This window comes from Agelaius tricolor, unplaced genomic scaffold, assembly GCF_023055355.1.
Source record: "Agelaius tricolor isolate 1412-34295 unplaced genomic scaffold, bAgeTri1.0.p SCAF_4, whole genome shotgun sequence".
Lineage (NCBI taxonomy): Eukaryota > Metazoa > Chordata > Aves > Passeriformes > Icteridae > Agelaius > Agelaius tricolor.
This window is the reverse complement of record NW_027269264.1, coordinates 1,048,655-1,060,642: the sequence shown is the minus strand read 5'-3', so window position 1 is coordinate 1,060,642 and position 11,988 is coordinate 1,048,655. Positions and strand designations below refer to the sequence as shown.

Below are 11,988 nucleotides of genomic sequence, written 5' to 3'. Positions count from 1 at the left end.
CCAGTATCAGTATTTGGACTACTGCCTGCTTCCACGACTCGCCGGGGAAGGCGCTGACAGAAAGCAGGGCCCTGGCCGCCACCACCACCTTCCCCCGGGCCTGCGTCTGTGTCAAACCGCAGATCTCCTGTAGCCCCCTATAAAACATTAAGGATGGCTTTTGTTGGAGCCGGCGGGAGCCGGTCTCTCACGCGACAGCGTCCCGACTGAATAATTTAAAGCTCGTAAGGGATCGGCCTCACGGGGAGCGAGGCTCCGCATCCTTCACAAGCTCCGCGGCGCGGGTGGCGCCGGCCCGGCCGGGCGGGCCCAACCGGTTTATGGCGGCTCCGGCTCTTGCGGGCCCAAGCGGCGGCGGGTCCGCCCCGGGGCGGGGCGGCGGGGGCGGAGCGGGCCCGGCCCGCCGATTCGGAGTGCCTTGCGGCCGCGGGGTGAGTCCCGCTGCCCGTGCCGATGGTGCTCATGACCGAGCCGCGGTGCGATGCGGAGGAGCCGAGGGCAGCGCGGGCCGCCGGGCGGCGGGAGAACAGGGGCGCTCCGCGGCTGTGAGTAGTGCCCCGCTGGGAGGGGGGCTCCGCGCGGGGCTGTGCCCGGGCCGCCCGCCGGGCAGCGCCGGGGCCGCGGGGAGCTGCGGGCGGGGCGGCGGGGCAGCCCCGAGCGCTGGGGCCGCGCTGCAGGGGCGTCGGCCTGGAAGTTCCCGGGAAAGAGTCACCAAGCGGCCTCCGCCTCCAGGCTTAAGTGAGCGCGAACACCCACCTCTGCTCGGGCAAGATCCGCGCTCGAGTTCAGCGTTGAACTCCGAAGTTGCAGTTTTAGGAGCAAAGAGTATAAATACTGCTTGTAGTAGTTTCACCCAACAGCCTGAAAATCTTTCTGCGCTGTGGTACTTAAATATAGTAATTGTGCTTTATCGCTTATGTTAAAGTGCACGGGCTCCTGTGGGAAGCTGTGATCCTTTCTTCTGGGTGCTAGGAAAACCCAGAACTTTATCGAAAGTTGACATAGTCTGATACAGGCAAGAGACATTAAAATGGGTGTTCATTCTGATGTCCTAGAAAGCAGAGGATATCCCTTCTCAGGAGAAGGATGGTGGTCACTTGCTGGTCCTGGCATGGTTCCCCGCGGGGCCATACCCATACTCACGTTTCTGCTTTCTAACCTGAGAAGTACCGTAAAAATTGAGCAAGTGAAGAGGTCGGAAATATTCTTCATGAGGAAGAGGAGGCCCTGCTGGCTGGTTAAGGCAGTCTGCTTGGACTAACTGATGGAAAGTAGGGAAGTCAGAGTGCTCAGAGGGGTGGGAGAACTCCCCTGAGGCTGCTGACCTTCCCAGCCTCTGATGATGACTGAGAATGTCCAGAGTTAAAGGTTCACTCCTGCATTGGTCTCTTGCTTCCTGTAGAGGTCTGAAGTTGTTTAGGTGCTTGTGAGCCATGGCAATGACCATCACGTGAAAATGTTGCTGAAATCAAGCAGCTGTCTGTTTCCATACCAGGCTCCCAATTCACATGGGTCTTGGCAGTCCCAAGGACAGAAGTTAAGCATCTGTGAAACAAGAAACTAAAACATGTGGAGCTTTCTCCTCAAAAGAAATAAATAAGAGTTAACTTTCTCCTAAACTGGGATGATTCCTCTTCCTGAAGAACTTTTCTTCACACATATTTAATCTTAAACAGCTTCCAGGAGAAAGGCAAACAAGTTACCACCAGCTAGCTCTTTCTCTTGAAACAAATTCTGTGAAAGTCTGTGTTGGTTTTTGGGTTTTTTCCCCAGCTGTTGTATGCATGCTGTCTAAGCAGGTGTATTCCTCAAGTATGTATTGCAGTGAAATCTGTTGCCAGAAATAACTTGCTTGTCAGAGAGCACTGGGAATCAAAGTGTCTTCTAAGTGTCCTTTATCCTGTATGGTGTAATCACATCAGTGACTTCACACCACAAATGAAACATAAGTCCCAGACCTTCGCTACAGTATTCTGACTTCAAGCCTTGGATCCTGGTCCCTGCACAGAATTATGCCAGTGAACCTAATGAAATTTTTCAGGTATGCAAGATCTGTATCTGATTTTTCTCTTGAAAACAGAACTAGGAGTCCAAGGTAGTATATGGAGAGCTTGATCTCAGAGGTATTGAACATGCACAGGTAACTGACCATCTGTTTTGCCCCCAGGTGTTTAGTCTTTCAGTCCTTCATCAGTTAACAGTTTTAGAAGCAAGGTCAGTCTTAGCAAGTGTGATAAACAGAGAAGTCTTACTCACTATGACTCTCTGGCTTTTTTTAGCTATCAATTTTTGCTGTTCAGTAGGTGTCATGCAGAGAAGAGCTAGGTGGTCTGTTACACTTTAAGATACAGTGTTCAGCAATAGTAGCCTGACAGCAGGAGGGTGAAAAGACTGGGAGAGAAAAAAAAAAAAAATAAAAACTTGACAAGATTGTCTTAAACTAGAAAATTGTTGAAGCGTTTGCTCTTTGGAAACAAAGTTGGAATTTCTTTTCCAGCCTCATTTTATTGAGAAACTTGTCTGAGAAACTCTTGTGTTCATTTGATTGTGAGTTAACCTCACAAGCCATGTATCTTTCGTTTGACTGACGTGAAGTTACAGGGGAGATTGTTCAGATCAAGAACAGAAGCATGGCTTTAATTCAGCTAGAAATGAGATTGCTAGAAGTTGAATTGTTGAAGATTTGGTATTAGAAGATGTTGTACATAAGTGTATGTGGATTTGGTAGAGTTTCATTCCCCTCATGTACTTCAAGGAACAATATGCAGCTAACAGAGCTCATGATGACCTCTATTTGAAAAAAATACTAGCGGGATTATAGAGGTTTAGGGAATCTTTACTGTTTTCCAAAGCTCAGCGGGAAGAGAGATTCATATGTGTGAAGAGATTTATGTACCTGTACTTCCTGGAGGTATGCTTACAGTGTTGTTCAATTTAGAGATGAACTTCATAGCTTACTATGCTGCTGGTGCCATAAAGGCTCTCTGGGGGGTAGATGCATCTGAAGGACTGAAGCTGTAAAAGTATTTTGGGTTGTTTTGGTTTTTTGTGGTTTTTTCAGTGTTTTCTTGGATTAGTTTTTCTTAAGTGTTTCAAGATTAGAAACTTCAAAGTTCATATTTATCCAACAGTGATTCAGAAGAGTGTTAAGTACTTTCATACTGAATCAGAAAATGGCCTACTCTGGCATATTTAGGGATACTTACATATTTGCAAAGTTTCCAGTAGAGCTCTGTGAGTTGTAACCCCAGAGATAATACTATGAGGAAGATGGGCACTGTTATTATGCAGACCCAAAACAGTGATGTGCCAAAAGTTTGTCATTATGTGGAGCTCCTTCCAAGCAAATAAAAAATTTGTGGATGGAAAAAAACTTTCCAAGTGGAGCTCCCTAACCATTACCTCCTGATGTGGCCTTGGACCAAAAAGGAGTTAACCCTTGATAAATACTGTATCACTGTATTTAGAGATTTTCTTTTTTTTTTTTTTTTTTTTTTTTTTTTTTTGACTGGGAAGTGGGGTATGTTTGTTTTGTGGTGGCACTGGACCTCCCGTAGAAGCTGTCAGCCTTATTTCAGGGACCGTAGGTGGAACAGCTGTTTGAAAATTGAGCACTGAAAATAAGAGTGTGGCACATTAAGGTGAAATGGCAGAGGAGTAATAGCAAGTAGTTCTCATGCTTTGTTAGCATCCCTCTGCTTTTACCCATGCTTGCTTCTGACAAAGTCCATGTAGCACGTTCTGGTGCCACTGGTAATATTTGTTCTCATATTATTCAATCTGTCTGTATAAGTGTAATGTGGTGGGTTACCATATGGTACCATTTCGCTAACATTAAGTGGCACATTCTATCCCCTTATGATTTACAGAATGAGGTAATGTCCAATTACTGAGTGTAACTTAAAGAAATGAAGGGACTGGGACTTGAAAATCTGAAATATGTGGAAGGTTTTCAATTTTTATTTTTTTCTTTTTAGCAAAAATGCGTTGCAGGTACTGGGGAAGATATGCTACTGCAAGCAGTGGAAAATGCTTGCAAGCAATTTGGGTACTTCTGGGCAGGGAGAATGTGATTTTTATGGTTTGTTTGTCTACCATATTATTCTGCTGTAACAGATGTTTCTTAATAACTATTTATCAATTGATAAATTAAAACAGAATTAATTGAGTGGCTTGTGCTTAATCAAAATTCACTTCTTTTTCTTAAAGTCTCTTACTTGAGAAAAACACAAAGTGCAGAGAAAAAAGGGGAAATTATTTATTACCGACTTAACCTAGATCAAAGTTGAAATAAAACTTTAACTCCTTTCCAGCAAAAGTGGGGGTTTTTTTTGTTTTTTTTTTTTTTTTCTGCAAAGAGGAAAAGTGTAAGTATGTATTTTCAGGGGATGAAAATATGAATGCATACTAAGTATCATATTTTTTTTAATTCTTCCCTAGTAGGTCTTCCTTACTTTTATAGAAAAAGTTGTGACACATGATCTCCAAAGAAGGAGAGGCTTGTAAATGAAACATTTAAATTTATGTGTGTGACAAGAGTTTTCCAGTCTAGGTTTGAACCTTCATTTGTTCATTATGATGTTTTTTGATCACTTCCCTCTTTTCCCTTCTCCCTGCCATTACTATGGTGCTCACTTTATATGCATGCTTAAGTTATAAAAGCAGATTTTTAAAAATAATTTTTCTGTGTGTAAATGCATGGTATGGATCTGAAGAGATTTTTCTTTCCACCCAGATGCCTCATGTGGCTAATGTATTTACTAGTTATATGCAATCTGTGAGAAATGCTTGTTAGGCAACATAATAACTACAGCTTTGGGCAGCAGGATTCGTTGTTGGTATTTGACAGGTGATGCATAAACATCCCATCACAGTATTGTCTTACTTACTTCCATCTTACTTCCATCTCCATAACTATTGCAGTCATGTGGTTAGAAATTATGTGCTTATCTAATGAGGCCGCTGCTGAGACTAATGATCTGAATGCTCTGTACATAGCTGTTGCCAAGTCCACGTATATCCTTTCCAATGAATCTTTTCAGACCTGTGTTACTTTAACTCAACTTCTACTTGGCACTGACTGTCTTTGCCTCTGTCCTTGAAAAATAGCACACTAAGGTTAGGGAGGTTAATAAGCTCCAGAAAGAGTGACAGGAAATAATATGTAGGGTGCAGATTGGCAGCAGACAATTTCAGCGGAACAGAGAACATAGAGGCAGACTGAAGCCTTCACCCTCAGTGGATAGAAAAGGCAAACCTAGTTATCTGACTATGAAACAGTAGTTCTGTACATGCCCCATAAAACCAGCCATACCCTGGCATGACCTGCACATGCCTCAGTTTAGCCCTCTTACTGTAGTTTCAGTCTGTTTGTGAAAGACAGAGCACAAAAGACTGTTGATGTTCTTTTGTAGCTGCCATCTATGCTATACTAGTTCAAGAAGAGCTGTTTAGATTTGCTCAGCCTTTCTCTCAACAGGAAGGAAGTTTATCTTAAAAAAGTCCATTAAATAACAGGATTATATCTATTCCTATTTGGTTTTGAGAAATTTTAAAATATATGTAAACGTGCTATGGCCAGCATAAGAGTGGGTGTGTTTTGCCGTGGAGGACAGCTTGTTGCCAGTGGAAAGGCTCAGACTGAAGAAGTAAGCTTTGAGAGCATTCCCACTCAGTGTCATGGTGACATAGAAAAATAGAAAAAAATTTGTGAAAATAGAAAACCAATTGTCATTAGCAGATGTCTGGCTACCATGTGTCACATCTGATCCTAATAAGACTACCTTTTTCCAAGACTCTGGAAGGAAAATGGTTCCTTATATTTGGTGTCACAGTCAAAACACTGTTGTGACTGGCGTTGGTTAGATCCGTTGTTGGGAGCTAGTATTTCCTAGTGTGAAATAGTAGCTTTTGTATTCAATTATCCACATTGTTCTAGTCTTTTCCATGAACACATGAGCGGGTCTGTAAGAGTTAGTCATAGGTTGAAAAGATAATAATGGGAAATTCAGCATTGCCAGATCCTTGGTGAATGGTTCACTTCTGTCCTTGGTGAAAAGCACCAAAAATGTACTTGGGTGTTTCTTGAAACTTTTGTCTCCTTGATTAGATGTGTTTTAAACTAGGAAAGCCTGGTAAAGCACAGTAGATAGAAGCAATGAGAAGTTCATTTTCATTTCATTGTTTTTCATTTGGCTTTGTTGTGCACTCTTCTTGCTGGGGAACCTCACAGAAAATGTAAATAAGATATTTAGGAGCAGAATCTAACACACTTTAAACAGCAAAATCTTATCAATGATTTTGGATTATCTTTTATCAATGCCAGTTTTCAAAGACACTGCTTTATTAGAAAATTCAATCCTCCTTCTCTTTTTATATAACCTGTCAGAAGAATAATTTATTTTTTTCTCATGTACATTGATTAAAACACTTTTTGTACAGCATAGTGCGTCATTATTTCTAAACCTACCATAGAAGAGAAGCTGCTGGTCAAGGGTTTCATGGCAGTTTCACTTTTTAACGGCAGAGAATGGAATCAAAGTGTTGATAAGATTATTCCCAAACTGCTTTCTAACTGCATTCTTAATAACAGTTGTTAATATAATTGCAGGTGTCTGATTTTTTTTTTTTCATTTTGGTTTTTGGGTTTCTTTAGCAGTTTTGGGGTTTTTGTTTTGTTCTGTTTTTAAGTATTTGAGTCTGATGTAACTACTTAGAGTTTTTTTGAAAAGCACAATTAATGCTGGAAAACTGTCATCCAAGTCTTGCAGTGTGCTGAGCTATGTTTCTCTGGAGTTCTTCCAGAACCAGAGGTGCAGCTTCAGGCAATGAGGCCAAACCTTTATGGTTATTCTATGGTGATCAGGCCTTATTTGTAAAGATGCTTTTGTTTTTTCAGATAGGTACATATTGTTTCTGGCTGAGTTAAGGAAAAGCTCTGATTGATAGATGTTTATATGGTAGCATTGAACATAGATAAATACTGCACCTATATACAATTTCTTTCTCATTGAATTTGGTGTTGAACAATTGGTAGACCTGGCACGTAAGTGCCTTTTTTATCTTTTTTGCACCCTGAACGAGTCATAAATCAGGAATTTTTTCCTTTCCCTTTCTCCTGCCACTTCTGAAAACTAAAGATAAAAACATGAGTTAGGACTGTACGCTGCCTTTTCAGTATGAATTGTGATTCTATTTTTGTCTTGCTTTGGGTTAGAAGATTAGGTAGGCTAGAACTAAGGAGATATGAGAACATTTTCTCCTAAAGGATGCAAGCAGGTTGAAGAATGAGAAAAACACATGCTCCTATCCAAAGTAGGGATAAATTAGTGTATTTTGCTTCATTTTCTTTTTTTTCTCCCTCAGAAATGTGTTTGTCCAAGATTTCTGTTGTGTGCTAGATTTGACTATGCCTATGTTCAGATAAATAGTTGTTGGTCATCCTACTGAAACTCCCATGGAAGCTGCTTGATGGGAATCTTGTGGAGTTGAGTGAAGATACATATGAAAGGGGTTTTGCTTTTTGAAGTGGATATATGAAATGGAAACTCTTGAGAAGACAAGAGAGCTAAATGGCTTGTGTTCCTGTTCTAGTGTTAACTTAGTAAAATATCTTGTTATAGTGTCTCTGGTTTCAGAGCACAGGGAATTCTTCTGTGGTTGTGTTTTTTGTTTTTTTTTTTCTATGGAACTTGATAGCAGTCTGGTTTTGATTAGACAGGGAATACAGACAGTTAATAATAGATGGCATTTAGAGCAGAGAATTTACATACTTGCTAATGACGTCTGCGGTGTCACAGTGATCTTGCTGATGTCCAAGTGGTAAGGCAGTGTGAAACTTGATCTAGTTATTATGTGAAATGTCTATTCAGTTGAGGAGAAAAACCTGGCTTTTTCTGTGCTTAACAGTGTTGGAGGGCTTTCTGTTCAGTACTAACTCCAAAATTTCATTTGTGTTTTTAATAAAGCATTACACCACAAACATATGAAACTATTCACAGGTGAGTAATTGTTTTCTAAGAGATAGATGAGTTATAGAACATAGTAAGCATTTCTGCAATTAATTAGCTTGATACATAAAATTAGTTTCAGATTTTGAGGAAGTCCTAAACAATTGGTTTCATTTCTCTTTTGGTGCCATCTGACATCAAGGTTCCAGCTGTGCCTGCAGCTGTGTTTCATCCTAGAAATGCCTAGAGAAGCACGTGGTGTATGTGCAACTGTGCCCATCCATATGCATGTTTCACACAGTTAATGTGCAGCTGTGTAACTCTGCCTCCATTATGCCGTGTTGGACTCTGATCTCATGAGAAGAGACTTAGCCTGATCCCTGAACAACCAGAGGAAGTTAAATCTCAGTCTGGTTCATACCTATTCATATTGGCAAACTGACCTTCTCTGTCATGCAGGGTTTCGCATCTCCGCATCATCATTAATGCTTTGCTGCTCTCTGATTTGGTATAAATACATCTGCTGGGTGTAGATTAACTATACAAAAGATGTACTAAATTGTGCACTTCACAATCAGCTGCTTTCTTACCTTCCGATTTCAACCTTAAGTACAAGCTATGTACTAAGTATATAGAATTATACAAATACCAAATAAATACATTATATCAATCTAGTATCTATTTAGCAGTTGTTAAGCAGCTTTCTTCCCCTTTGTGTTTAGAGTAGCTGTAGCTTGTTTTCTGCCTGTTTTGATAGTTTGAGAGTCTTAGTGATAGTCAATGTTTGGTTGTCCATTTGCATGGTAAGAATATTATGTGGTCTTCAAAGCAGATTAAATCACAACATTCTGAAAAATTGTTTCTGAGGGATGTGTTATCCTACATAAACAGTGTTGTGTGCCACATAACACGAGCACGGCTGTAGAGCTGCAGGAAGCATTTTGCATCTGAGTGACCAGACTGTACAGACAACACCTAAATCCTCAATTTGAGCACTATTGCTAGTTTTTCCAGGATGGAGAGGACAGCAGGAAAGTTTACAGTGGAAAGGTATTTGCTTCAGTCCAGGTAGGAAGTAATTGGACTGTGTACAGTATGAATGCAAGCTCATCAGATAAAGCACTCCAGAATCTGATTACACATGCCAAAAAGGTTTGTTCAGACTGGTGTAGCATAGAAAAAATATCTAGTAGAATGATGGGACATCTCTTCTGAAAGAAAACTTCAAGACTTAAGTCCTAGTAAAAGGTAGTTGGAGATGATTGCTTTGCTAGCACATGATATGTCAAGGAAACAATGTGCTTAGGAGGAGACCTGTGACCTGCAGTATGCTAAACAATGTCCTTCCAAGCATTGGTGCATTCCATCTTACCCTCTTGTAGTCATCTCTGCTTGAAGCATGTTGCTGGTATGTCTTTTGGATAATGCCTAGATAAATCTCTTCATCCCGCTCCATATTCTCTGCTTTTAAAAACCTGCCAAAGTCTGTCCTCTTTATTTGGGACCCTTAAATGTTTGGAGTCTCTCCCTTTGACTTTACATTTCTGTAAAAGTGACACAGTCCTTTACCTGAATTGACTCATGTAAGAGAGTAAGAATAGCTTAAATAACTATCTCTTAGCATTAGGACTATTCACACAACTTTGATTTCTTTGTCAAATCCTGTCAGTCTGCCAACAGCTACCCAATTAATCAAACAGAACCAAAAGATACAGAATGTCATTTTATTTATGATGGATATTTTGTCTTGGGTTGTACCAAGCACAGTTGTGAACTTTGGGGGTGAAATTGTTCCCCAACTTCTTGGGTTGATCATTTGCAGTAATGCAGCAATCTAACTGCTGTTGCAAAATTAATCCTTTTTGTATAACACAAGTGAAACTGGACCAACAAGGCTTCTAAGGTAACAGGTGATCTAATATATATGCTCCATCCCCAGAAGGAATGTTGCACCAATGCTGAATCACATTAAACCCTTGGGAAATATGCTTTGACTCCAGTTTTGTAAACGAATGAAGATCTAACATCTTAGATTATTCAACAGGTGTTTTTTATTCCTACATAACTGATCTGCAATTTGTGGACTGGCAGACTGGTTTGTCACAACTTATTGTGGTTTCTGAACTTCTAGAGCAGTTATCAGGCAGACCAAGTAGCGTGGGTGTCCTGAGGAAGCTTTCTAGAAGGATTTGTGTGGTTGCAGGGAATTGAAGACAGTAGCCACCATATAGTTCTGGAATTTTGGTCTCTCTTGTTTATGCCTGAGAAGTGCTTGTGTCTGGTTCTGTACTGGGGTTGTCAAAGACAGCAGTTGTTCCTTGAGGTTCACTTTCCAAACTCTGGCCTATTACCACTTCTCTCTCTCTCATTGTTTTTGTTCTATGCTTCTTACTCAAACTATACTTGAAGGGAATAGAGGAAAAGTTGCTATTTGAGATTAATGTATTTAATCTTTTTTCTCTTGAAAAATTCCCACTAATGTGGTACAGCAATGTGGTAACTTACACAGTGAGTCTGAATTTTTCAGGTCCTGGTGAAGGTTAATGCCAAACAAGAAAGTTTGAAGTTCGAAGAATTTTATGCAACACAAGGAACTTGACATATGCCTGCCACAAACTTTTGTTTTCCCATAAACCATTCAGATCAGAAGAGATGAAGTTCCTCTAGCTTTTAAAATTTATTAATGAATAATGAATAATGTGTTTCTGAACTACATTAGAATGGGACTAAGCCCACTGCCTTGGTTTATGTATTTCATAGCACTTTCCCTTAAACATAACTAATGTTTGTGTTAAGTAGCTTAGATGCAATGTATGATTGCACTGTGAGTGCAGGACTTGGCTTTGAAAATAGTCCCTATGACAACTGTTCTTTATTTGGAAACTAGAGACAACTTATTTTCTTTTAGCTATTATTTTAATAGGCTTGATGGTAGTACCAAATATATGAGGTTTGGGTTTGTGGGGGTTTTTCCCATTTCAATGGTCGCAATGTCACAAAGTTATTCTGCTTTGCCCTGACGTTTGCAAATCCAGGCTCTTTTTTTATGTGCATCTACTCCCAACAGTTGTAGTAAGAATCACTACAGTGATTCTAAGTGTTCTTAATCTAATTTGTTGTTGTTGTTCCTGACTTTTGTGCTCTTTTTACAAAGCATTTATGAGTACTGACTCACTCATGAAAATTGGAAAAGTGATTTAATTTCCTTGTGATGAAGGGAAGGGAAGGGAAGGGATGGTTCTTCAAAGCACCTGCTGTGTGAAGCTGTAATTATCAGAAATAAAAGGACAAATCCATCTGTAGCTTTTCATTATGTGAAGGAGGCATAAGGACATAGGGTGAAGGATAGACATGATGAAACTGTATCAGTTTCTAGTAGGAAAACACCCTATTGCTACTGTCAGTGTCATGTGTTACATGGGTGAGTCTCCTCACAGCTGTGCTCCTGTTCTCTGGAGGTATCCTGGAGAGGTGAGCAGGCTGGCACAAGTTAGCTCAGCATTCTCACACACAGCTGTCAGCAGGATTAGCATATTGGGATGCCTGAGCTCTCTGCCACCTGAAAGCAGCTGGGTGGAATGGGTTCAGACACTAGAGATTCAGGAGTAGTAGAAGTTAGTAAAGAAGATAGAAAGAATGGATGAGGAAAAGGGAGTGTGAATTGTAAGTAAAAAAGCAGCAGCAAAGCATCTAACCATGTTGACAGATGTGAGTGGTAGAACCTGTGTTATAGATTTTTTTAAAAGATATTTGTACTATAGAGGCCTGAGACTGGCCTCCTTGATCAGTTGGTAGCACTGCCATATGAGAATAGCAGGCTGACCAAGGCCGTGATGGATACCAGTCAGGCTTCAGGCTCAAGCAACTAATCTTAAAAACAATGCTGTGTTACGTAGTTCTATTCACTTGGGAGTTTCCATGCTAAGCTGCTTTTTTTGAACCTGGCAGTTTTGCCTCACCCTGTTCCTTATCCCACTCATTTCTGGTACTCTCTGGCCACTCTTGGAGCCCAGGGATTTGGGTAATAGAAATACAGCAA

The 11,988-nt window shown here is 40.7% G+C and overlaps 1 protein-coding gene across 4 annotated transcripts in view; it reads left to right on the top strand.

Annotated features, from left to right (window-relative positions):
- The first annotated feature begins 298 nt into the window (after positions 1–298).
- The window catches only part of GRAMD2B (GRAM domain containing 2B), a 30,722-nt gene continuing 19,032 nt past the window's right edge, over positions 299–11,988 (top strand). Inside the window, exon 1 of one of the 4 annotated variants that reach the window (XM_071424351.1) lies at positions 299–431. Coding sequence is in view for 3 of the 4 variants with exons in the window: in XM_071424350.1 (XP_071280451.1) it covers positions 454–545 (92 nt within the window). In the remaining variant the exon portion in view is untranslated. Of the gene's footprint in view, positions 546–11,988 lie in introns of all 4 variants that reach the window. The other 3 variants (XM_071424350.1, XM_071424349.1, XM_071424346.1) reach the window with 3 other exon arrangements.